Here is a 25306-nt window from a genome sequence, read left to right on the forward strand (position 1 = left end):
CCTGCCTGCTCACCATAAGACGATTCAATAGGACTGACTGCAGGACTGAAGAGAATGACCTGGTCAAGTCACTCCAAATTTAGTCCCTGCGCCCATGTCTGCCCAGGTGCTCGTGGCCGACGTGGCCAGGAGCACCTCGGACATGACGATGACAGCTACCAGTCGTACTGTACCGTCTGGTGCCACAAGGCAAGGGGTTGCTGCTACTGTGTAGCAATGCAGTACCACATCTGCCAGCACCCAGGAGACATACGGTGACGGTTACCTGAGCGGGCTCCATGCTTGCCGTGGTATGGCATCTGCACAGGTAACTCAGGAAAAAAGGCGCGAAACGATTGTCTGCCCTTGCTTTCACGGAGGGAGGGAGGGAACGGGGGCCTGACGATATGTACCCAGAACCACCCGCGACAATGTTTTAGCCCCATCAGGCATTGGGATCTCAACCCAGAATTCCAATGGGCAGCGGAGACTGTGGGAACTGTGGGATAGCTACCCACAGTGCAACGCTCCGGAAGTCGACTCTAGCCTTGGTACTGTGGAAGCACTCCGCCGAGTTAATGCACTTAATGCACTTAGAGCATTTTCTGTGGGGACACATACTCTCGAATATCTAAAACCGATTTCTAAAAAACCGACTTCTATAAATTCGACCTTATTCCGTAGTGTAGACATACCCTTAGTCTTACATGAACTGCAGCTTACCCAGACCTAAAAGTCAGAGCGTAAGACTCAATTTCAATATAAACAAAAAATGTAACAGAATTGTCTGTTGTATTCAATCCAGACAGAGGTCTAACAGAGAACTCAACATTACTACAAAGCTGTGAAACACTGTAATATTTAGCTTGAATCTAGTTTAAAAATATATCACTTTAAGCTATTTATGACTGACTTCTCAGATATTTAGAATTAAGCAGTAAAGAATTATATGGCATATGCTTCCTAAATTACACACAGGCACACACCGTAGGAATACACTGAGGGCAGGTAACGATTTTTAACAGTCCTAGACATTGCAAAACAAACCCACCGCCCCACAGATGTTTTTAATAGCACATATTACAGACAATACTAAACAGATTAAAGCCAGGTTTGTTTTAGATGGATTTTTGTTAACCCTGCAAAATCAAAAGGTTACATGATAAAAAAAATATGGTACCAAGAGAATCTTGGTGCTTACCTGCATTACCTTCTGTTGAATCTCCTCTAGCTGTGTGCGCTTGCTACGTTGTCTACAAACTTCCTGGTAACGCGTATACTGTTCTCGGAGTGAATCTAATAGCTTCATGACCTGTGGCTGAGCAAGCAGCTCATCGTCCATGGGAGACCATGAGACCCCTCCATCTGAACCATTAAACCGACGCTGCTGTAACTCTGATAATAGCTCATGACCTTTAAAGATAAATAGAGCAATACAATCATAATTAATAACCACAGATGCAGTGAAAATCATTAGGAAGCAGAAATTAGTTTTTAAGGTTACCAGACATTATATTCTTACATCTAATGAACTGAAGTATACTGGTACATTTAATGATGTTTCTTTGTAGACAACAGGCAAAATACTGTCCGTCAATGGGACTGTACTGGCTGCAAATTAGGACAGAATCTGGCCCAGTATATTTTAGGGGAAGGGGAACAACAAAAAAGTATGCACACACAAAGCGAATAGTATGTAAAATCTAAACTGAAGTAAGATTCCTTCTCAAATTCATGGTAGTTTCCAACAGATTTTCAAAATGTGTTTCAGGGTCCCTTTATTGACTCCAAGAAGTTCTATTTTGGGAGTAACTGATCTAAAACACTTTAAGGTCTTTGAATAACTTAACTGAGAGTAAATCAGACCTTCAATTCTACTGGTTCTAATAAACTAAACTCAATTATAAAAAGTTTTCTTCTATTTATATGCCTTGTTAGTGGCTTTGAAAATGTGGAGAGAGAGTATTTAAGTAGTAGATATAGGAAAAGGAAGTTAAGGGGACTTTTTCACCAAAATCACCATCTGAAAGCAAACCGTCTTCCTTAAATTTGACCAATATTCTAAAAGATAACCAATTTATATTTTCTAGTAGTTTTCAAGCATGAAAATTCTTTGACTTCCTATAGCCCAACGTACAACTAACATCGAGAAGGCTTACCTCCATAAATAAACTATTCCGTTTCTTTAAATCATTAAATTTTATTAAGAAAAATATATACACTGATTGCAACGTGGATTTAAATAATAAAAAGAAATAATTGCTAAGCACAATTTTGACCCTCTCATTTCTACAATACAGGCTGGCTCACTCCAAGCCACTGTGTACACACACAAAAAAGCATTCACACTTCCACTTCCTCTCCATCCTCATTTTTAGATATAATGGATGAGCTGAAAGCACCGATGAATTCAGCTATAACTGAGGTTCTCTGTATTTCTTCTCTTTCTGTCACCTTTGGTGATTTTATAATATTTAATGAAAAATATTCATACAAAAGCACAGTTCTGAATCCAAAACATTTTTACCAGGAGTCTTCCTTACAGCTTCTTAGCCTATTCCTTTGCTTAACCAGGCCCAGTCTATGAGAATCTTAGGCCTGGTCTACACTAAAAAGTTAGCTTGAAGGAAGCAGCCTTAAGTCGACCTGTTAACATATGTGTCTACACTACCAGGTCCTGTAATGTAGACTTTTGTAATCCACCTCTGTGAGAAGCGTAGCACTTAATTTGATTTTCATGGGTCAACTGCAAGTTAGTGCAGACTCAGCGTTGTGTAATTCAACTTATAGGGACTCCAGATGGTGTCCCACAATGCTCATCTGTGACCATGCTGGAGATCATTTTCAGTTCTGCTGCATGGCAGCTAGGTACACAGGAAACAGCCCCTCCCCTTCTAAAGCCCTGGGAATTTTTGATTTCCCATTTCTTGTTTAATCAACACTGGGAGCATGGCAGCTTGAGCACAGCTGATCATTGAGGCTACACACCCCAAATGCGCTCCAGCGTGGTCTGCACAGGAAGTGATGGATCTCATCGCTGTGTGGGGAGAAGTTTGTGCAGGCAGAGTTCCGATCAAGCAGAAGAAACACTGACATCTATGCAAAGATTGTTCATGGAATGGGGGAGAAGGGCTACACGAGGGGGACACAGCAGTGCTGTGTGAAAATAAAAGAACTTCGCCAAGCGTACCAGAAGGCAAGGGAGGCGAACAGTCGTTCTGGTGCTGAACCCCACGCATGCCGGTTCCACAATGGGCTGCATGCAATTCTCAGGGGTGACCCTACCAGCACCCCCACAAGCAACGTGGGCACCTCACAGGTGTGAGAGTCTAGGGACAATGAAGACGATATGGTGGATGAAGAATAGGAGGAGGAGGAGAATGGGAGACAGGTGAGTGGTGGATCCATTCTCCCCAAGAGTCAGGAAATATTTTTAACCCTGGAGCCCTGTGGGTCGCAGGACATCATGGTGGCCGACCATGATGCCGGGGAAGGCACCTCTGGTGAGTATACAGTTACAATCAAAGTCCGGTTAAACTTTAGCAGGCACACACATTCGGTGGTTGGCATGTTTACTGTGAAGAAAAAAGCGAGGTGCTGTGGTTCTCGGCTTACAAGAGGCCGCTCCAGCTATGCAGAGGGTGGTCCCTGGAAAAGACAGTTTATGTGGACTTGGATAGCCCGGGAATCCTCCATGGATATCTCTAGGCAACTTTCATGGAGGTACTCTGTTTGCAGAAGGTTTCTGGGCAGGGCAGTCTTATTTCTTCCACCATGGTAGGACACTTTCCCATGCAAGTCCTGAATTAATTCTGTTGGCATCATTGTGGTACACAGCATAGCAGCATAAGGACCGGGTCTATACTCAGACGCATGCAACATCTCTTTCCTTTCCGCCTCTATTACCCTCTGTCAAGGTTCCTCCCCCACTCTGAACTCTAGGGTACAGATGTGGGGACCTGCATGAAAAAACCTCCTAAGCTTATCTTTACCAGCTTAGGTCAAAACTTCCCCAAGGTACAAAATATTCCCCCCGTTGTCCTTGGACTGGCCGCTACCACCACCAAACTAATACTGGTTACTGAGGAAGAGCTGTTTGGACGCGTCTTTCCCCCCCAAATACTTCCCAAAACCCTGCACCCCACTTCCTGGACAAGGTTTGGTAAAAAGCCTCACCAATCTGCCTAGGTGACTACAGACCCAGACCCTTGGATCTTAAGAACAATGAACAATCCTCCCAACACTTGCACCCCCCCTTTCCTGGGAAATGTTGGATAAAAAGCCTCACCAATTTGCATAGGTGACCACAGACCCAAACCCTTGGATCTGAGAACAATGAAAAAGCATTCAGTTTTCTTACAAGAAGACTTTTAATAAAAGATAGAAGTAAATAGAAATAAAGAAATCCCCCCTGTAAAATCAGGATGGTAGATATCTTACAGGGTAATTAGATTCAAAAACATAGAGAACCCCTCTAGGCAAAACCTTAAGTTACAAAAAAGATACACAGACAGAAATAGTTATTCTATTCAGCACAATTCTTTTCTCAGCCATTTAAAGAAATCATAATCTAACACATACCTAGCTAGATTACTTACTAAAAGTTCTAAGACTCCATTCCTGGTCTATCCCCGACAAAGAAGACTACAGACAGACACACAGACCCTTTGTTTCTCTCCCTCCTCCCAGCTTTTGAAAGTATCTTGTCTCCTCATTGGTCATTTTGGTCAGGTGCCAGCGAGGTTACCTTTAGCTTCTTAACCCTTTACAGGTGAGAGGAGCTTTCCCCTGGCCAGGAGGGATTTCAAAGGGGTTTACCCTTCCCTTTATATTTATGACACCCTCAGAAGACTGATATCACATAGGGTTGCCTAGGGGAAACGGGGGAAGTTCTCATTAAAAGTGCTCTTATGGGGGGGGGGGAGGAGAGGGCATGTAGACCCACCCAACCCCCCACATTCCGGATTGCCAAACCACATGGCCGCTAATGTGCCTTTACTGTGCTTGGCACGCATCGGCAAGTAGTTTAAAGTGGCTGATAGGGGACTGGGACCCCACATGAGAGATTCCGCAATTTGGGAGTGAAAACTTTCCCTCCTACCCCATTCGTAAACAGTTTCCCCGTGGTGCAATGGGGAAGGGCCATTGTTCCACTATCTAGCTCTGCTCCCGACATGAGCCTGCCATAAACTTCATTAAAAGTGTGGTCACCCGTGACCTGGCGGGGCCTATTCACCATGGCTGGAGCAGCATAGTGAACGGTTACGGATTCTGATTATGTTATGGCTTACATCTTGTGTAATAAGAGGGTTTTTTTATGAAAATGGCCTTTTGCTGGAAACGTTTTATTCATGTACAATGGCTTCTTTATTTTTTCCCATGACTGACAGCTGGAAATGTGTCCTTCGGTGTGTCATCAACACCTGAAAGCAGACTTTCACTGATTAGAAGGAGGAGAAAGAGAAAGAGGGAGGACATGTTCACCGAGATAATGAATGCCTCTGGGACAGCTGACACAGAGCTGAAAGCATGGGGGATTTCACTGTCTGAGAAGTTAGACATGGACATTGAGAGCAGGAAAGCTTCCAATGAGGCAGCGCAGGATGAGATGCTTCGGATTATGAGGGACCAAGCAGACACGTTGAGGCGTCTGATTGAACTGCAGGAACAGAAGCAGGAGGGTAGAGTCCCTCTGCAGACCTTGATGGACAGCCAGCCAGCATCGCCTGGCACAGAATCACCCTCCCCCAAGCGTTCCATGAGGCGTGGGTGAAAAGTCCATTACCCCATTCACTTAACTCAGGGAGAGGGTACAAGGAACAGAGAAGGCGCAGATTCACAGACCTTTGATGGTCTGGAATACAGTGTTACATTACACAGCTGAAAATGTTTCTCCTGTTCCAACTTTACAACCCCTTTTCCCCTAGGTTACCTTTTTTTTCCCCCATTTTCCCTCTTTACTTATGTTTGTTAAAGTAAATGGATTAGACAAAATAACCGTTACTTACCTTCTCGTAACTGTTGTTCTTTGAGCTGTGTCTTCACGTCCATTCCACATTAGGTGTGTGTGCGTTGCGTGTGCAAGCGTCGGAACCTTTTTCCCCTAGTGGCTCCCGTTGGGCGGACGGGCCCCCTGAGTGGTGCCACTGAGCCATGCATATATACCCCTGCCACCCGACCCCCTCCAGTTCCTTCTTGCCGGTGACTCGACAGAAGAGTAGGAGAGTGGGTGGTGGAATGGACGTTGTAGGGAGCCAGGGTGGTTCCCCTCCAAACCAGAGGGGAAAGAGCCACCCTTGCAGCCTGAGTGGGTGGGGCCAGGCCAAGCTTCCGCCAATCCCCGGAAGGGGAAGGGTGGGACAGGAAGTACAAAGGGCGGGGCCCTCTGCCCAGTGAGGAGAGCACCAGGGAGGGAGGCAGACACAGGCTGCTGGCTGCTCCCTCGCAATCCTGCTGCTGACGCAGGCGAAGCCCTGGTCAAGGAGGAGCCTGACCAGGAGGAAGGCCTGTGGCAACCAGGGCTGCCAGCCGCTGAATACCCAGAGGACCTGGAGGGGTCTGACGGCAGCCCGGGCCAGCATGAGTCCAATACCGAGGGGGAGCGGGAGTGGCCCGCAGCGGAATACCCGGATGAGATGGAGGGACCGGAGCTGCCCACAGCAGAATACCCGGAGGAGATGGAGGGACCGCAGCGACCTGCCTGAGACACGGGGTAGGAAGTAGCCATGGGCCGAACTACACTGTGGGGTGGGTGTGTTCGGACGGCCCCGCTGACCCAGCGGCGGGACTTTCGCCTCCCGCCACTGCCAGGGCCCTGGGCTGGAATGCAGTGGAGTTGGGTGGGCCTGCGTTCCCCTACCCCAGCGCTCCCCTGCCTGAGCGGCGCACTACTGACTCTTGCCGGCACTCCCCTGCCCGAGGGGCGCGCTACTGACTCCGGCCGGCACACCTTCCCCGCTAATTCCCCAACACCCAGAAGGTGTGGCTGAGGCCTGCCACGGAGACCATAGCTCTCCATCGCCCCTAGGGGCTCGGAGGACTGACACCTGTCACAAGTGGTGTAGAATGCGGGCAGGAGATCCCAACCCCTGCTGAAAGGGGTTAGTGCGAGGGCGCCTCTGAAGCTCCCCTACTGGAAAGATGGAGATGGAAAGGCTTATCAAGTTCCTGGCTGAAAGCCAGCAACAGCAGCAGCACCAACTCGTGCAGCAGCAGTTGCTTCAAACCCTGGGGGCCCAGCACCAGGAACAACAAACCCAATGCTTCCAGCAGCTTGCAACCCTGTGGTCGGGCCATGGTGGTGCTCAACCGGAGCGGGCAGCCACCCCGACCCCTCCCACCCCACTGATCCGTCTGGCCAAGATGGGGCCGGAGGATGACCCGGAAGCCTACCTAGTGACCTTCAAGCGGGTTGCCTCAGTCGCTGGTTGGGTGCCTGACCAATGGGCGACACTCCTTGCCCCATATCTGACGGGGCTAGCCCAGAAGGCTTACCGTGGGCCCCCAGATGATGAGGCCTGCCTTTATGCTCGAGTGAAAGCGGCTATCTTGGATGCCTTCCACATTACCCCGGAAACCTTTCGGCGACGGTTTCGGAAAAAGGTCTACCCACTGGGCGCCAGACCCCGGGCGGTGGCCCAGGAACTGAAGGACGCGGGTACCCGATGGCTCCAACCCGAGCGTCAAACCGCAACTGAGGTGACGGAACAGGTCATCCTCGAACAATTCGTGCACATCCTCCCACCCCAGGGGAGGGCTTGGGTGTTACGGCACCGGCCACAAAGTCTGAGCTCAGCCGTCGCGCTTATGGAGGACTTTCTCAAGGCTGAGGCCCCAATAGGACCGGCCACCCGCACCCGAAACCCGGGACCCAATGCACAGAAACTTGAACGGAGGGGGCTCACCTCCCAAACCAACGCACCCCACCGTACCCAACGACCAGAAGGCAGCAGGACCGAGTTTTCCCGACAGCCCGAGTCAACACCACTCTCCGGCCCTGGACGCTTAACCCGACCACGGCCCACTCTGCGGCCCCACTGGTGCCTCCACGCGGCCGGCGCGCCCAGAGGTAGGACCTTGTTTCCAATGTGGCGAGTATGGGCATCTGCAACGGGGCTGTTCTGCAATGGACTGCAACTTTGACCTGGTGTGCACCGGGGAGCGACGGGCCCGTCTGCCCTCCATGGCCAAACTGACAGCTCCCATGGAAGTCGCCAGGGTCCCCGTGGTAAGTCTAGTCGATTTGGGCTGTGGGCAGACCCTTGTCCGCCGGGCACTCTTCTCGGACACCAAGCGGACCACTGGGGAAGTACGGATTCAGTGCATCCACGGAGATGTAAAATCGTACCCCACGGTGCAGGTCCCCATCACGGTGCACGGAGTGACTCAGTTGATGAATGTGGCGGTGGCATCATCCCTCGCCTATCCAGTTATCCTGGGCCGTGACTGGCCAGACTTTGTCGAGGTGCTCCAATCCCTACCCACCAAAGAGGCGTTCGAGGGAGCCCCGCCTGAGAAGAAGACAGGACCTGACTCGAGCTCCGACCCTGGAGCTGAACCAGGCCCCACCCCCGGGCAGGCCCCACCCTCCTGACCTGGTGGACTTTAGCCGAGATCCAAGGGAGGATCCTACGCTCCGGTTTGCCTATGAGCAGCTGGCCCCGGTGGATGGTGAGGTCGTGGAGGCGCAGCGCACCACCCATTGGCCCAGGTTTGAACTCAACCACGAGCGGCTCTACCGCCTTGACCGAGACCCCCAGACCCAAGAGGTCTGGACCCAGCTCGTGGTCCCCCGCATCCATCGTCGGGCTGTCCTGAAGCTTGCACATGACATCCCGGCTGCCGGCCATTTAGGGCAGGAAAAAACTGCGGCCAGGGTCCTGGCCAGGTTCTTCTGGCCCGGTGTCCACCGTGAGGTGAAGGAGTATTGTGCGTCATGCCTGGACTGCCAACATGCAGCCCCGGCCAGGGTACGGAAGGCCCCCCTGGTCCCGTTACCAGTCGTAGGTGTGCCATTTGAGCGGATAGCAATGGACCTGGTCGGGCCGTTCCCAAAAAGCAAGGCGGGCCATCAATACATCCTCGTCCTGATGGACTACGCCACCCACTTCCCGGAGGCCATCCCCTTGAGAAGCATCACCGCCCGCACTATCGCTGCGGAGCTCGTGAAGATCTTCACAAGGGTGGGCCTCCCATGGGAGATACTCACTGATCAAGGGACCAACTTCACATCTAAGCTGTTCCACCAGGTATGTGCCCTATTGGGGATTAAGAAATTGCAGACCTCGGTCTACCATCCCCAGACTGACGGGTTGGTCGAGCGGTTCAACCGGACCCTGAAGGGGATGTTGTGGCGTTTCCCCACCCAGAACCTCCGCCAGTGGAACCAGCTGCTCCCTTCTTTACTACTGGTGATTCGAGAAGTCCCACAGGCGTCCACGAAGTTCTCCCCGTTCAAGCTCCTCTATGGGTGGCGACCCCGCGGGGTGTTGGACCTCTTGAGAGAGACTTGGGAACACAACCCGTCCGCAACACAGGGTCTCTTGCGATATGTCTTACAACTGCAGGGGGGCTGGCACGGGCGGGCGAGCTCGCGAGGGAGAACTTAAACACCACCCAAAGAGCCCAGGAGCAACACTACAATTGGGGCGCCCAGGCTCGATCATTCGGGCCAGGGGACCGAGTACTCCTCCTGCTCCCCTCGGAGGAATCAAAGCTTTTTGCCTGCTGGCAGGGTCCGTATGAGGTCCTCCGCCAGGTCGGGTCGGTAACTTATGAGATTCGGCAACCTGGTCACCATAAGAAAAAGCAGATTTATCCTGTAAACCTCTTAAAACCTTGGCGGGACCGGGAAGGACTCCTAGTGGCTCCATATCCCCCCAAACTGGAACTGGGGTCCCAACCATTATCCGAGGAGTTGGATAATGGCGAACCCCAGCTAGCAGAGACACTCACCGTCGAGCAGCGAGAACAGGCACTCTGCTTAGTGAGGGCATTCCCCAAGACGTTCACCACGAAACCCGGGTGGACTACGCTCACCTACCATGTGATCCAGATGGAACCCGGGGTGGTGGTCCGAGAGACAACCCGGCCATTGTCTAGGCGAATGCGGGAGGCCATAGAGGAGGAAGTCCAGGCGATGTTGGAGCTGGGTGTTATTGAGCCCTCCCAGAGCGAGTGGCGTAGCCCCGTCGTCCTCGTACGGAGGCCCGATGGGAGCCCGCGGTTTTGCATTGACTTCCGGAGGGTCAACGCCATCTCAAAATTTGATGCCTATCCGATGCCCTGCGTCGATGAGCTCCTCGACCGGCTTGGGGAGGGCTGTTATATCACCACTTTAGATCTCACCAAAGGGTACTGGCAGATCCCCTTGGATCCCAGGTCCAAGGAGAAGACCGCGTTTGCCACCCCTTCAGGGTTATACCATTTCACCCGGATGCCTTTCGGCCTACATGGGACCCTGGCAACCTTCCAGCGTTTGATGGACCGGGTGTTGCAACCACACACGAAATATGCGGCGGCCTATCTGGACGATGAGGTCATCTATGGCAATAACTGGGAGGAACACCTTAACCAAGTAGCAGCAGTCCTCCGGGACCTCGGTGCAGCCGGGCTGATGGCCAACCCGAAAAAATGCTGAATTGGGTGGGAGGAAACCACTTACCTGGGGTACACCATGGGCCAGGGACAGGTCCGCCCCCTCATCGGGAAGGTCCAAGCACTCCAGGAATGTCCGGTGCTGACCACGAAGAGGCAAGTACGTCAATTTTTGGGCTTAGCTGGTTATTACCGGTAGTTTGTACCCCACTTTGCAAGCATTACGGCCCCGCTAATGGAGCTCTTGACCAAGGACAGTCCCCGCCAGGTGCATTGGTCCAACGAGTGCGAGATGGCCTTTCGAACTATCAAAGACCGGCTGTGTAGCGATCCAATACTCTTCAGCCCCGACTTTCATCGTGACTTTATTGTCCAGACAGATGCCTCAGGCCTTGGGCTTGGGGCGGTCCTCTCGCAGGAGGTAGACGGGGAGGAACACCCGATTGTTTACCTCAGTCGAAAGCTGTTCCCCAGAGAACGGAACTACTCCGTCATGGAGAAAGAGGCCCTAGCCATTAAGTGGGCAGTCGATGCTCTCTGCTATTACCTCCTCGGGGCCCCCTTCATACTGGTTACAGACCACGCACCCCTGAAGTGGCTTAATAAGATGAAGGACAATAATGCCAGGCTGATGCGATGGTATCTCGCTCTGCAGCCCTATGCCTTCACGATTCACCATCGGGCGGGACGAGACAACGCCAATGCGGATTTCCTATCCCGCCTCGGAGAAGGTGAGGACGCCAGCTCCAAAGAGCGGGAGCTGGATTTGAGGGTGGGGTATGTAGGGAGCCAGGGTGGCTCCCCTCCAAACCAGAGGGGAAAGAGCCACCCTTGCAGCCTGAGTGGGCGGGGCCAGGCCAAGTTTCTGCCAATCCCCGGAAGGGGAAGGGTGGGACAGGAAGTACAAAGGGCGGAGCCCTCTGCCCAGTGAGGAGAGCACCAGGGAGGGAGACAGACACAGGTTGCTGGCTGCTCCCTCGCGATCCTGCTGCTGACCCAGGCGAAGCCCTGGTCAAGGAGGAGCCTGACCGGAAGGAAGGCCTGTGGCAACCAGGGCTGCCAGCCGCTGAATACCCAGAGGACCTGGAGGGGCTGATGGCAGACCGGGCCAGCGTGAGTCCGATACCAAGGGGGAGCGGGAGTGGCCCGCAGCAGAATACTCGGACGAGATGGAGGGACCGGAGCGACCCGCCTGAGACACCGGGTAGGAAGTAGCCCAAGGGCCGAACTACACTGTGGGGTGGGTGTGTTTGGTCAGCGGCCGCGGACGGCCCCGCTGACCCAGCGGCGGGACTTTTGCCTCCCGCCACTGCCAGGGCCCTGATCTGGAATGCAGTGGAGTTGGGTGGGCCTGCGTTCCCCTACCCCGGCGCTCCCCTGCCTGAGGGGCGCGCTACTGACTCTTGCCGGCGCTCCCCTGCCCGAGGGGCGCGCTACTGACTCCGTCCGGCACACCTTCCCCGCTAATTCCCCAACGCCCGGAAGGTGTGGCTGAGGCCTGCCACAGAGACCATAGCTCTCCATCGCCCCTAGGGGCTCGGAGGACCGACACCTGTCACAGACGTGAACACCACATCTCGAAGAACATTTACAAGAAGGTAAGTAACTGTTTTTTTCTTCGAGTGCTTGTTCATGTCCATTCCACATTAGGTGAATCACAAGCTTACCTCTGGAAGAGGGTAGGAATCACGGAACAACTGCTCGGAGGACCACTCTGCCAACTGCCGCGTCCTCTCTGGCCTGCTGGGTGACCGCGTAGTGGGTCGTGAAGGTGTGCACCGAGTACCAGCTGGCTGTTCTGCAGATCTCTTGGATCGGGACCTGTGCCAGGAAAGCCGTGGAAGTCGCTTGCACCCTGATCGAGTGGGCCATGACCGCCGGGGCCAGAACACCTGCGAGCTCATAGCACGCCCGGATGCAGCTTGTAATCCAAGACGAGATCCATTGCGCCGACACCGGGAGGCCTTTCATCCTCTCTGCTATGGCCATGAACAACTGCGCGGATTTATGAAAGGGCTTGGTGCGCTCCAAATAGAAAGCCAGCGCTTGACAGACATCCAGGGTGTGTCGGCTGCGGTGATTCGTGTCCGTATGGGGTTTTGGAAAAAACACCGGCAGACAAATGTCCTGGCCCAAATTCAATTGCGAGACTACCTTAGGGAGGAACTTGGGGTGTGGTTGGAGCTGCACCTTATCCTTGTGAAACACTGTATACGGTGGCTCAGAGGTGAAAGCCCTCAGCTCAGACACCCTTCTGGCCGAGGTAATGGCCACCAGAAATGCCACCTTCCGGGAAATGTGGAGGAGGGAGTAGGTAGCGAGGGGCTCAAATGGGGATCCCATGAGCTTAGAGTGGACCAAGTTAAGGTTCCGAGGAGGAAGTGGGGGGCATGAGTACGGAAACATCCTTTCCAATCCTTTAAGGAACCGTCCCACCACTGGGTAGGAAAACACCGAGCCCTGAAATCCCTGGATAGAAGGCGGAGATGGCCGCCAGGTGCACTCTGAGTGAGGACGGGGCCAGCCCCTGCTGCTTGAGGTGCAGGGGGTACTCGAGGATGGCTTGCATCGGGGCTTGGCACGGCCGCACCTCTCGGGGCTCACACCAACACGAGAACCTTTTCCACTTGATCAAATAGGTAGCCCTGGTAGAGGACTTCCTACTGCCAAGCAGAATCTGCTGCACAGGAAGGGAGCACTGGCTCTCCAAGGCGTTTAGCCATGGAGCTTCTACGTCATCAGGTGTAGTGATTGCAGGTCAGGGTGGAGAAGCCGCCTGCTGTCCTGCGCGATGAGGTCCCGGTGTAGGGGCAGGACTACCGGGGCCTCCAACAGCTCTAGGAGCGTTGTGTACCAGTCCTGGCGGGGCCACGCCGTGGCGATGAGGAACACAGCTGCCCTGTCCCTGCGTACCTTGAGCAGGACCTTGTGTACCAAGTGGAGAGGGGGAAAGCATACATCAAGCCCCCTCCCCAAAGGATCGCAAACGCATCTGCGACTGAGTCCGGGCTGTGGCCCTGGAACAAGCAGAACCGCGGACACTGGGTATTGGCCCTGGGGGCAAACAGGTCTACCCAGGGAAACCCCCACCTGCGGAAGAGCGAAAGCACGACGTCCGCTCTGAATGTCCACTCGTGCATGTGATACGACCTGCTGAGGTAGGCCGCCAGCTCGTTTTGCACCCCCGGGAGATATGACACCTCGAGGTGAATGGCGTGGGCTATACAAAAGTCCCAGAGGAGGAGACCCTCGCGACAGAGTGGTGAGGAACGGGTCCCATCCTGCTTGTTTATACAGAACATGGCAGTAGCGTTGTCTGTCAGAACTGTCATGCTGTGACCACTCAGAGTGGCGTGAAATGTCTGGCAGGCTAGACGAACTGCCCTGAGCGCCTTCACATTGATATGGAGCGACCGATCTGCTGCGGACCACAAATCCTGAGGTCCCCAACAAAGATATGCTAACTAACTGATAACAGCTGATAACAGAGAGGGACTACTCTCATCCAAGAGAGACAGGTTGTTCCAATGCCGCCATGGACGGTAAGAAGGAACAGGAGGGGGTCGGGCGGCAGGGGTATATATGCACAATGCAGTCGCACCACTCAGGGGGCCCCGCCGGCCCCACGGGAGCCGCTAAGAGAAAAAGTTTCCTACCTTCATGCATGCAACGCGCGCACATCTAATGTGGAATGCACGTGAACACACATCTAGAAGAAGACTAAATGTTCTTTATTGAGTAGAAGCCATGGGCTTGGGCAGGGGGGTTGGCTTTACAGGGGCAGTGATACATTCCAGGTGAAGGTTTGGGAGAGCACAATGCAGACAAGCAGCTCACATTACTGTGACTCATTATTGAAACAGCTTTTCAAAGCCTCGTGGATACACACCACCCCTTGCTGTGCTCTTCTTATTGCCCTGGTGTCTGGCTGCTCAAAAATGGCTGCCATGCAATCTGTCTCAACTGCCTACCCCTGCCGAAAATTTTCACCCTTCCCCCGCCCCCCCAGATATTAGGGAGCACATAGCAGGCAGCTATAATCATGGGGATGTTCTCTTCAATAAGGTCCAACCTTGTTAATAAACTTCTCCAGTGCCCTTTCAAATGACCAAAGGCACATTCAACCACCATTCTGCACTTGCTGAGCCTACAGTTGAACCTGGAAGCAAGGGATAGGCTGGGTTCCCCAGGATAAGTATAGGCATCTCAGTGTTCATTTTGTGGTCTGGAAAGAAAGTCCCAGGTTGCAGCTTTTTGAACGGACCCGAGTTCCTAAACATGCGCGTGTCATGCACCTTTCCCACCCATCCGATGTTGATGTCACTGAAACATCTCCTGTGATCCAACAGCGCTTGTAACACCATTGAAAAGTATCCCTTTTGGTTTATGTACTCTTTGGCAAGGTGGTTTGGTGCCAAGATGTGGATATGCGTGTCATCTATCGTTCCATGGCAATTAGGGAACCCTATTGTGGCATAACCATCCACTATGTCCTCCACATTTCCCAGACTCACCACCCTTCATAGCAGAAGTCGATAAATGGAGCTACACACTTGGAGCACAGAAGCTCCCACGGTTGATTTACCTACTCCAAATTGATTCCCCACTGACCGGTAACTGTCTGCCATTGCAAACTTCCAAATAGCAATCGCCACTCACTTCTCCACTGTCAGAGCAGCTCTCATTTTTGTGTTGCTGAACTGCAGGGCAAGGGAAAACTCTGCACAAAGTTCCTGGAAGGTGACCTTCCGCATTCAAAAGTTCTGCGGCCACTGCTCGTCATCCCATACCTGCAAAACGATGCGGTCCCACCAGTCAGTGCTTGCTTCACGGGACCAGAAATGGTGCTCAGCAGAGTGCAACTACTCTGTGAATTGTTTTTTTCAATGGCTTGCAGCAGGGCTGCTTGCAGGACATTGCTACGTTCCACGCGGCAGACCCTACTTTGGCTCTGGAAATACTATAGGCGAAGGCGCGAGGTGTTTGAGATGCTCACAGCAAGGGTGTACAATTGAGCAGGCTCCATGCTTCTGGGGTTATGGCATATGCATGGCAATTTTAAGGCCTGAAAACCACTTGGTTGTTTGCCACTGATATGAGGGAGGGAGCACAGTGCATCGGGGGTGCCAACGCAATGTTCCCATTCTCTCCTGTGACAATGTTTTGGTCCCATAATGCATTGCACAAGCTTCCCAAAACACACTGCGGCAAGTTGCACTTTGGGATAGCGACCCATGATGCACTGCTTTGTGCATCAATGCAGGCACTGCTAGGGAGGACGCACTCCATCGAGACAATGAGCATGGCATGGCCACGCACAATCGACTTAATTCGGAGGCTCGAGGTCAAATTAGATAAAGTCGACTTAATTTTGTAGTGTAGACAAGCCCTTACTCAGACCAAGTAGTACCTTAATCCACAAGTACTTCCAGGGAATTTTATGAAATTATTTGTGGTGCGAAGTGGATCTGGCCATCACTGACTAACTATTTAACTAGCTTTTTGGGGGGTTAATAATTAAAATAATAATGAAAGCCACTTACAAATAATAAACTAAAAAATCTGATACAAGAAGGAAGGAAAAAAACTATTTTACCATTACCCTTCTGTTCCAATTAGTTAAAAGAAACTACGAGGGCAACATATAAAACAATAAAATTATAGGCTTTAAATATTACAAAAGGTAAGCTTAACATAATAGGCTCTCAATAACTGTTTACTGGGAATATCTGGGTTTTATTCTTTAAACCACAGAGCGAGCCTTCTTATAAATCCAGAAGTGGGGGGAAAGAAAAAAAATCCCACTACACTGTGAAGCCTAAACAAAAATGGTGCCAGTACCCCCACATTGCCCCAACAATATTCTTCAGCTACAATGGGAGGACCCAACTCCAGGAGTTAAGTAGGTATTTTAGTTTCCCAAGGCTCGGGTGACCACATTTCCTAAAAGGAAAGTGGGACACCGGGTTGCGCTAGCCCGAGCCCCCCAGCCTGGGGCTGGCTGCAGCAACTTGCCCCCCCCCACCAACGGAGAGCTGGACCAAGCTGCTTCCCCGAGCCCCTTTCCCCCTCATGCTGGGCTGGCCTGAGCCCCTCCCTCTCCCATGCAGGGCTGACCCAAGCCGCTTGCCCAAGTCCCCCTCCCTGCTCAAGGCTGGGGCTGGCATTGCTGCTCACTTGAGCCCTGCCTGCCTGCTCCCCTGCCTGAGCCCTGCCTCCCTGCCCTGCCCCCCCTCAGGGCTGACATCGCCACTTGCTTCCCTGCATGTTCTTCCACACCCTATTTTTTTTTTTTTGACAAAAGCGAGCATTGATCCTGCTTGCTCTTGCCAACTGATCAGGTTGGCAAAAGCAAACAGGACAAATGCCCTCTTTTGCCAAAAAAGTTGGGACAGCCAGGACAGGACTTTAAAAAAGGGACTGTTCTGGCCAAAATGGGATGTATGGTCTCCCTACCCAAGGCCCATTCAGTTTGTGGTTTAGCTTTTAACACGGCCAGCAAAGTGTTGGTGGTGCAGCATGGTTTCCTGCCCACTATGAAAAGGGGGAAAAAATCATCAACAGGTTTCACAGAGGACACCAACCATATAGGGAAATTGATCCAGCATGACATCTACAAGCCACAGGGATCCAAAAAACCTGCTTTAACAAAAAACTGATTTAAAAAAAAATAGTTAAGTAAAAAAAAAAAAAAGAAAGAAAAAGTAAATAGCTATTTGCAGAGAAAAGTAAACATTGCAATATTACATACATCTGCTTTAAAGTAAAATCAACTAAGCAAATGTTAAAGTTTGGATATTAGCAACAGTGGGTAGGCAACTATCATGGTCTCCATATGTATGCAATCCTTTGCTGTGACTGTCAACAAGGCGGCCAGTTATTGCCAAATGTGATAGCGTTTTGTGATTTGGGGGCTTGTCTATGGGGAACTGGGCTGAGACCACCACACATTTCATGTAAGCCAATGAACAGTCATTTTTGGTTATTATTGCCTTAAAAACAAAAAGCTCCATGGTCTACCACAAGCTACATACATCTGAATTTTCTAATGAAGTCGCATTCTATTGTTCTGACAATGGAACAATTAAGGATGTTATTAAAGTACTAATAAATATAAAAATTTTATGTGAAATGAATAAGGCTTTGGAAGCATCCAAGTGATTTTTTTAAAATCTAACACTACAATTTTTTTATTTCACTAGCTAATAAAAATATTATTTTTAGATTATGTTTATCATCCATGTGGTTTTTTATATAAAACTTATGACAAGGCAAAGAAGGATGGATCCAAGGCAAACAAATTAACCTGGGAGTTTTCCGAATCTATAGTTTGGACAAAAGCTTGAATTTCAATTGACTTGTAACTCACTTTTCAGTAATAAAATATTTTAAATTTTCATATGAAAAATATTTTTTTTTTAAGTTCATAGTGGAACTCTTAAAATAGAGAATTTAAGTGTGAATTTGGAGTCTGTGAAAGATGCTGAATGTATAGCTCTGGGCAACTGAAATCCTTTATTTAACCCCAGAAGAGGTACAACACAGACCTCAACAGTGTAAGCTTCCCCATCTCTGCCCCAATCTATTTGCCTCATTTCTGACCTGGAAGGAAGATTTTAATTTGTGTAGACAATTCAAAACTATGGCTTATTAAAGACCGTTAATAAGGTAGCCAATTATGCTGGGTTTTGTGAAGTGGACTGCTGTCTTGTAGAAACTGAACAGAGATCACCAATTCTTTTCACACTGGAGCCACCCATGTTAAGAACTTTCACTCACTAATTATCTGGGCTTGATTTCAACAGAATAAGAAATGGAAGGCTTTGTAATCCATTACCAACCACAGGAACCATCTACTGGCTTAACACAGGCATTCAAATATCGCATCCAGAAAGCTAACTACAATTGGAGATAAACAAAAAGCAAAATTAGTCTCTGAAGTTCTACTGGTATGATCTGAATACATATACTCAGTATATGTTAAGAGCTTTTCAGATTACAGCAGAGGACCTTAATACTGCATCAATGTCTTACTCTCCCATACCTTGTTTCTATTATGGGAGATCTAAGGCATGCAGGCAGAGGATGTGAGACACAGTAGATCTCCGTGGCAAATATTAATATGACTCACAGATTAGCTAGTGGGGTGCTGAGGTAATGTTCCCAATATTTTTATCCTCGAGACTAAGACCAGGATCTCTGTATCAGGTCTTATTTCCTTTTATCCAATGAAGCAGGATTTTTAAGCAGTTTTTAGTTAATATCTACTACTGCCGTTATCCTTAACTGGTTTATTTTGTAATAGGAAAAAAATTATCTTATGTAATTTTTAATTGCTTTGATGACACTCAAGAGAGAAGGTAAGCATTGAACTGACATGGGAACATTTCACTTGTACAAATGGTGCTCAGAACTAGGCTGAGGCAAATTGTCAGAACCATGTGGGGGAAAATGCAGTCTGTGTTGTAACCATTTGGTGGCTAATGACAGTAACTCATTCTTCAGTGGTGACAACTTGCGTATTTCAGAGGCAATGTATTTAATTTGTATAATAATGTATTTAATTTATATAATAAAAGAATTAGGTCTGGTGCTGCTGTAAAGGATATTAAATTGAGAAGACAAGGTGATTTTTTTTCAGAGAAGAAACATGTAGAGTTTTTTCCATTTACCAACGAATTTTTAAAGTTTTTTTTAAATTCAAACGTTAATACATTTGTTAATAAGTTTATTCTACTACGTAGTTATAAGCATCCTTTCTGCTTTCACGGAAGATTTAAAAACAATAAATAAAACTACAGTAGTAATCAAAAACTGATCATTTTCAACTGACTGTACCTGTCTGTAGTACTGTCTCTGGATCAACAGACGGAAGAAAGTTTAAATCCATAGACCTTGTAATAAAAAAAGTAAACATATTATTAAGTAGTTGTATTACAATAGCACCAAGAAGCCTCAGCTGAGATTGTGGCTACCTTTTATCAACACAAAGTCAGAGACAGTCCCTGCCTCAAAAAGCTAGCCATCTATAGAAGACAAGACAGATAAAGGGTGGGAGAAAAAGTGTAATTATCCCTATTTACAGGTGGGGAATGGGGAGACAGAAGCCTTGCTCCTGCACTGTGACCTGCCAGCATCGATGACAATGCAGGATCAGGACCTCAGCAACTTGCCCAGAGTCATATGAGGAGTTTCTGGCAGAGCCTAGACCTGAGCTCAGACTTGCTGAGTTCTAGCCCACTATCTTATCCATCCTTGGTCTCCGTGGCTCTTTGTAAACATATACATAGTAATTTTTTATAGCAAAGTAATAATAGAAAAGATAAAAATGAAAGAAAACACTTTTGGTACATTAATATGGCAACACATGTAACTTAAAACAAAATTAAACCTGGCAAGCAATTGCAAGCAATATTAAACCTGGCAAGCAATATTAACATGGTCTAGTTTGGTATTTAAAGACAAGAAAGACAGATATATTAATAACGTGGATATTTATAAATCAATTAACATTGTATAATAATTTTCAAAGAAGTTTTATTGCACTAGGAAACATCCTGCATTTCTATTTACACAACAGATTTCACTACCCCACATAAATACCAAAAATTCAAATACCTGTGCCCTTTAGAACTTTTATACACAACTTCTCAATTCTCTCTCTTCTCCCTATTTCCAAACATCTGACTAAATACATACAGTTGCAGTGACCTCCTCTTTGGAGCCCTTTCTCTCTGGCAGTTTGTGACTGTCATTAGCGGTTTTTAAACCTTAGCAGGTATACTGTGCTTAAAATAACGGGAAGAATCCAACTACAAACAACTAGAGTCAGTAAACTGAAACTTGAGGCTTATGCTTCAGTGCTGACTCATCCCATTTTGTCTCCTTTCACTTAAAACTCAGAAACACACAAGCTAGGGATGGAAGGGTCAGTGAAAAACTTGTTAATCAAAGCTCCTTGTGGCATCAATCATATAACAGACTATCACATTAACAGTTTGGGCTTCACTTCATTGGTCATTCCCAAATTGAGAATGCGAAGGGACATCACCGGGATCAAGTACATCTTGCTTACTTAGTTGCGAAGGCCTGAACCTGCAATTGACTGTGCACAGGAACAGGAGTGTGACCACATACAGTCAGTTGCAGGATCTGGACCTTAATGCCTGCCAGAAAACGAATTACTGAAAAATACTTGTGTTGTCCACCAGTCCCTTCACATTAGACTTTCATATTGCAGCTGAACTGGTAGTTAAGACTTATGCTGAAACATGTCTATTTTAAAAAGCAGTACACATACCTCTCTTTCTCCTGTTGGTTTCCTTTATCACTTCCATTGTTAATTAAAGCAAGCTCATCTAGTAATGATGTAGACTCTTTTGTAAACTTTTCAAATACCTAAATAAAAATACTTTTAATTAAAAGAGCATTTACTTTTTTTTTTTTAAAGAGTGAAAAGAAATTCATTTTGTGCTTGTGAAAGACGCAGTTTGACACTACCAGTCCAAATGTATCTATATTGCTCTGTTAATATGCTTCACACTTGTCAAAGTAATTACCTCCTAGACTCAGACGGTATAGGAAAAAGGTTAGAAAATATAATTTCCCTACAATGACAGAGGCCTGCAGTGTCAGATTCTCCAGGGAATTAAGCAACTCTATATTAGAATACATTCGAGTTAGGACTGAATTTCAAAATGCTTACAAGACCCTGAAGAATCTTTCAAAACTTAAGTCTTCATTGCCATAGTTACTCATCCAGTCCATTTAATTCTTTGCTTTTTTACGACTACCTCTTAAAGACTGTGGTGGGGATTTTTGTTATCTGTCCACTAAAAAATGGATTAAGTACATCAACTGTTATCTGAATTTCCAGCTTTGGTCTGTACTGTAACCAATAACTTTTAAAAACAAAGGAGCACATGGCTATAAGTAAAAAATACTTTGGTCAAGGTTCCTTGAAATTTATTGGTTTCTGATCTCAGAGGGCAAAACCTATAAAATCAATGACTGCGTGTACTTGTTCAGTTTCTTTGTGTTTTGAGTTCTTTATGAAAACTGAGCATCAATTCGTTCTAGTAGTGATAATGTTGTGCAGTCTGCATTCTTGTGCACTAGGAACTGGATTGAAACCAGTCACTCATTTCACTAGAGATGGATATCAACTTTCACCTGCTACTCACCGCATCAACTCCTAATCTTTGGCCTGGAGGTGAAGTTTCTGTACCCCATCCAGTCCATTCAGGCATCAATAAAGAGCCCTCTCGACATGAAATTGGACAGCCCTCTCAATACAATATAACTTTACAGCATGTTTCATACACTGTAGTATAAAACACTTTACAGTGCTAAATACGGTAATGAAACAGAAATTAGGCAATGAAAACATTTTTCAGCGGAGATCTGAAACTACACAGAATCAGAAAGGCTGTTCCAGATGGCAGAAGCAGCAAAGGAGAAAGCCTTGGCACCAACATTATGGAGGGTATATGAAGGAAGAGAAAGGAGTCTAGTGCTAGGTAACAAGAAGAGACAGACACATCTGTAAGACAGCATCAGTAGAAAGAATGAGGAGTACTTGTGGCACCTTAGACACTAACAAATTTATTTGGGCATAAGCTTTCGTGGGCTAAAACCCCACTTCATCGGATGCATGCAGTGGAAAACACAGTAGGAAGATTATATATATACATACATACATACATACATACATACATACATACATATACACACACACACACTGTGACAGGGTCGGGCCAGATGGCTACAGGAGAGTGATAGAAGGCAGATTATATTAGCCCCAGGTTAAGTAGGTCCTTTACCCTGGGTAAGGTAACAGGGAAGGTTCCAGAACAATCAGGAACCTTCTGAAGACAATTAAGACAGACAGGCTGATTAGAACTCCTGCAGCCAATCAAGAAGCTGCTAGAATCAATTAAGGCAGGCTAATCAGGGCACCTGGGTTTAAAAAGGAGCTCACTTGAGTTTGTGGCGCACGTGTGAGGTGCTGGGAGCAAGAGGCGCTAGGAGTTGAGAGTGAGAACGCGGACTGCTGGAGGACTGAGGAGTACAAGCATTATCAGACACCAGGGGGAAGGTCCTATGGTGAGGATAAAGAAGGTGTTGAGAGGAGGCCATGGGGAAGTAGCCCAGGGAGTTGTAGCTGTCGCACAGCTGTTCCAGTAGGCACTCTAGATAGCTGCATTCCACAGGGCCCTGGGCTGGAACCCAGCGTAGGGGGCAGGTCCGGGTTCCCCCCAAACCTCCCAACTCCTGGTCAGACACAGGAGAAGTTCACAAAAATGGCCAAACTGAGGGCTGCCATGAATCTCCGAGACGAGCAAATCCGCCAATAAGCGCAAGACCCACCAAGGTAGAGGAGAAACTTTGTTACAACACACAGAGAACGTGAAAAAATGGGTGTTGCCATACCAGCTATAACGAGACTAATTAATTAAGGTGGGGTATTATCAGCAGAAGAAAAAAAACTTTTGTAGTGATAATCAGGATGGCCCATTTCCAACAGTTGACAAGAGGGTGTGAGTTAAATAGGAAGACGGAGGCCAGTCACTGAGAATGGGGGTGACATGTTTGTAAGCTTATTGCAAATGTGTAGAAGAAGTCTGCAGCAAGATTTCACACTAATATGTGCTGGACTTGGGGGAGATATCAGAGAAAGGAGTGGCAATTTTCAAGGTAAAAGAAGGTGAAGCCATGGATGGGGATTTCAACAGAAGCAGAATTAAGGTAGTGACACAAAACAGGTGGTATTTCAGAGGTAAAAAGACTTTTACAGATGTGTGAGAAGGTAAGTTCAGGGTCCAGGATCATACAGACAGTGGAAGCAAATTGGAAGTCTGAGTCAAGGATGGAAATAGAGAGCATAAAGCTGTGTTTAAGGATGCTCCTCTTGTCTAAGAAAAGCACTTGAGACATTTAGCTGAAGAAAACAGAAAATGATAGGTTTCTCTCACCTCTTAGAGATCATCCATTTACCACAGAGCAGTGGTTTTCAACCTTTTTTCATTTGCGGTCCCATAAAAAATTTTAAATGGAGGTGCGGACCCCTTTGGAAATCTTAGACATAGTCTGCAGACCCCCGGGGCCCACAGACCACAAGTTGAAAACCACTGTTTTATGATAAACTTTCGCAGTCCTCGTAGTCAAGTTCTGGGGCAACATGTCATTACCACAGTCAACCATTTTGTGTCCAGCCACAACTAGCTATAATCTTAGGGCTCGAAAGGCAAGGCCAAACAGCAGCATGATGGCAGTTTTGCTAATCAGAATGGGAGGACAGAACAGAGAGTTAGTGTACCATGAAAATGGAAGGAATGTTTGGACAGCCGACCTTGGTTTTAAGTGCCCCCGACATATAAGTTTTATTGTTGTTATAATTACAAATACTAGGAAAGCTTTAAGAAGAAAAAATAGTAAGTAGTTTGCTAAAATTTAAAGAATTGGTGACGTAGGGGTTACTATGGTGACCCACTATGAGTTATGTGCTTTGTTATTAAAAAACTAAGCAAAAAAATACACTTGGGAGCAGTCTGAAGAAGCTTTTCTTCAGGCAAGGAGCTGACACCTTCAGTCCCTAGGAGCTGCTGGGTGAAAGAAGGGCCCCCAGAAACCTGGCTGTTAATTACTCGAATGCATCTCAGACTTTGGATAACTATAAATGCTTGAGGTGCTCTGAGACTACTGCTATAGCATATGTGTATATGTGTGTGTGAGCGCACGCTTCAGACCTAATAAAAGAGTAATTTTAGGTAAAAGCACTCTTGTTTGTACCAATCGTTTATCAGATGGAGGAGCTGAGTCCCCATTGATTTATTCCTGACACTGCCTGAAGAGAAACAGTTAAGTTACCACTGCTTTGGGTTCTGAAAACCCTGGGTAACAGACACAGTCTGATGACCCCCAGAGGTCTGCGGACAACAGGTTGAAAACCACTGCCACTGAGTAAAGACATACTAATGTGCTACTATAATAAGGAAAGTTGCAAAACTGCTCTTTATGTTATACCAGTTTTGCAGCTAGCTGGAAAGACTTCGATTTCCAGGATTGAAAACATATTCAGACCAAAGCAGTCGGTCTGCTTTTAAAATTATATTATACAAAAAAAAAAAAGAGGGAAGAAATTATTCCACTTTCAAGATTAGGTATTGTTTTAAAAATGCATTTTTAAAGTAAATTCTGATCTTCAAACCAATTTCAATTAATAACAGAATTAAAATATACTGAAATGTGTATATACCAAATGATCCCCTAAATAATTTGAATCTATTAACAATTTAGGGGCAGATCTACCCCTAGGTATAAATTGCACGCCTGCATCTACCTGGGCAACTGCACTGCAGGGGGATTCACCATGACGGAGGACAGCTTTTAACTCTGGTTATGGCTCCATAGGAGCCCTATCTTAAAAGACTGTCTAGGAAACATGAAGAAACAGAGCATTTTTTGCTTGGCCTGGGCCTTCCCTCTCTATGGCCAAACTCAGCTGACTCCAGGCCCCCCCAGCATTCCTTGCTCCTGTACCCCGCACTCCTGGGGGATTTTTCAACACTGAGAATATGCAGCAGAATCTAAAGAGTAAATCTGCTCCTTAAACAACATAATTACATCTGCTTTGCCCCCTCTAGAATAAATTCAATTTCTACTAGAATAATAAGACTCTTTAAATATATAAAGTGCATTTTTCTCATTCTACTACATTATAATGTATTCT

General features: G+C 47.8%; 1 protein-coding gene across 7 annotated transcripts in view; it reads right to left on the reverse strand.

Annotated features, from left to right (window-relative positions):
* The window catches only part of SESTD1 (SEC14 and spectrin domain containing 1), a 124932-nt gene that overhangs the window by 27212 nt on the left and 72414 nt on the right, over positions 1-25306 (reverse strand). For 6 of the 7 annotated variants that reach the window (XM_073306035.1, XM_073306036.1, XM_073306038.1 and 3 more), the window contains 3 exons: positions 20876-20973; positions 19414-19469; positions 1181-1392 (listed from right to left, as the gene is read on the reverse strand). In XM_073306035.1, the coding sequence (XP_073162136.1) occupies positions 1181-1392; positions 19414-19469; positions 20876-20973 (366 nt within the window). The remainder of the gene's footprint in view (positions 1-1180; positions 1393-19413; positions 19470-20875; positions 20974-25306) is intronic. The other variant, XM_073306040.1, reaches the window with a different exon arrangement.

Source organism: Lepidochelys kempii, chromosome 11 (genome assembly GCF_965140265.1).
Source record: "Lepidochelys kempii isolate rLepKem1 chromosome 11, rLepKem1.hap2, whole genome shotgun sequence".
In the NCBI taxonomy this organism is placed as follows: domain Eukaryota; kingdom Metazoa; phylum Chordata; order Testudines; family Cheloniidae; genus Lepidochelys; species Lepidochelys kempii.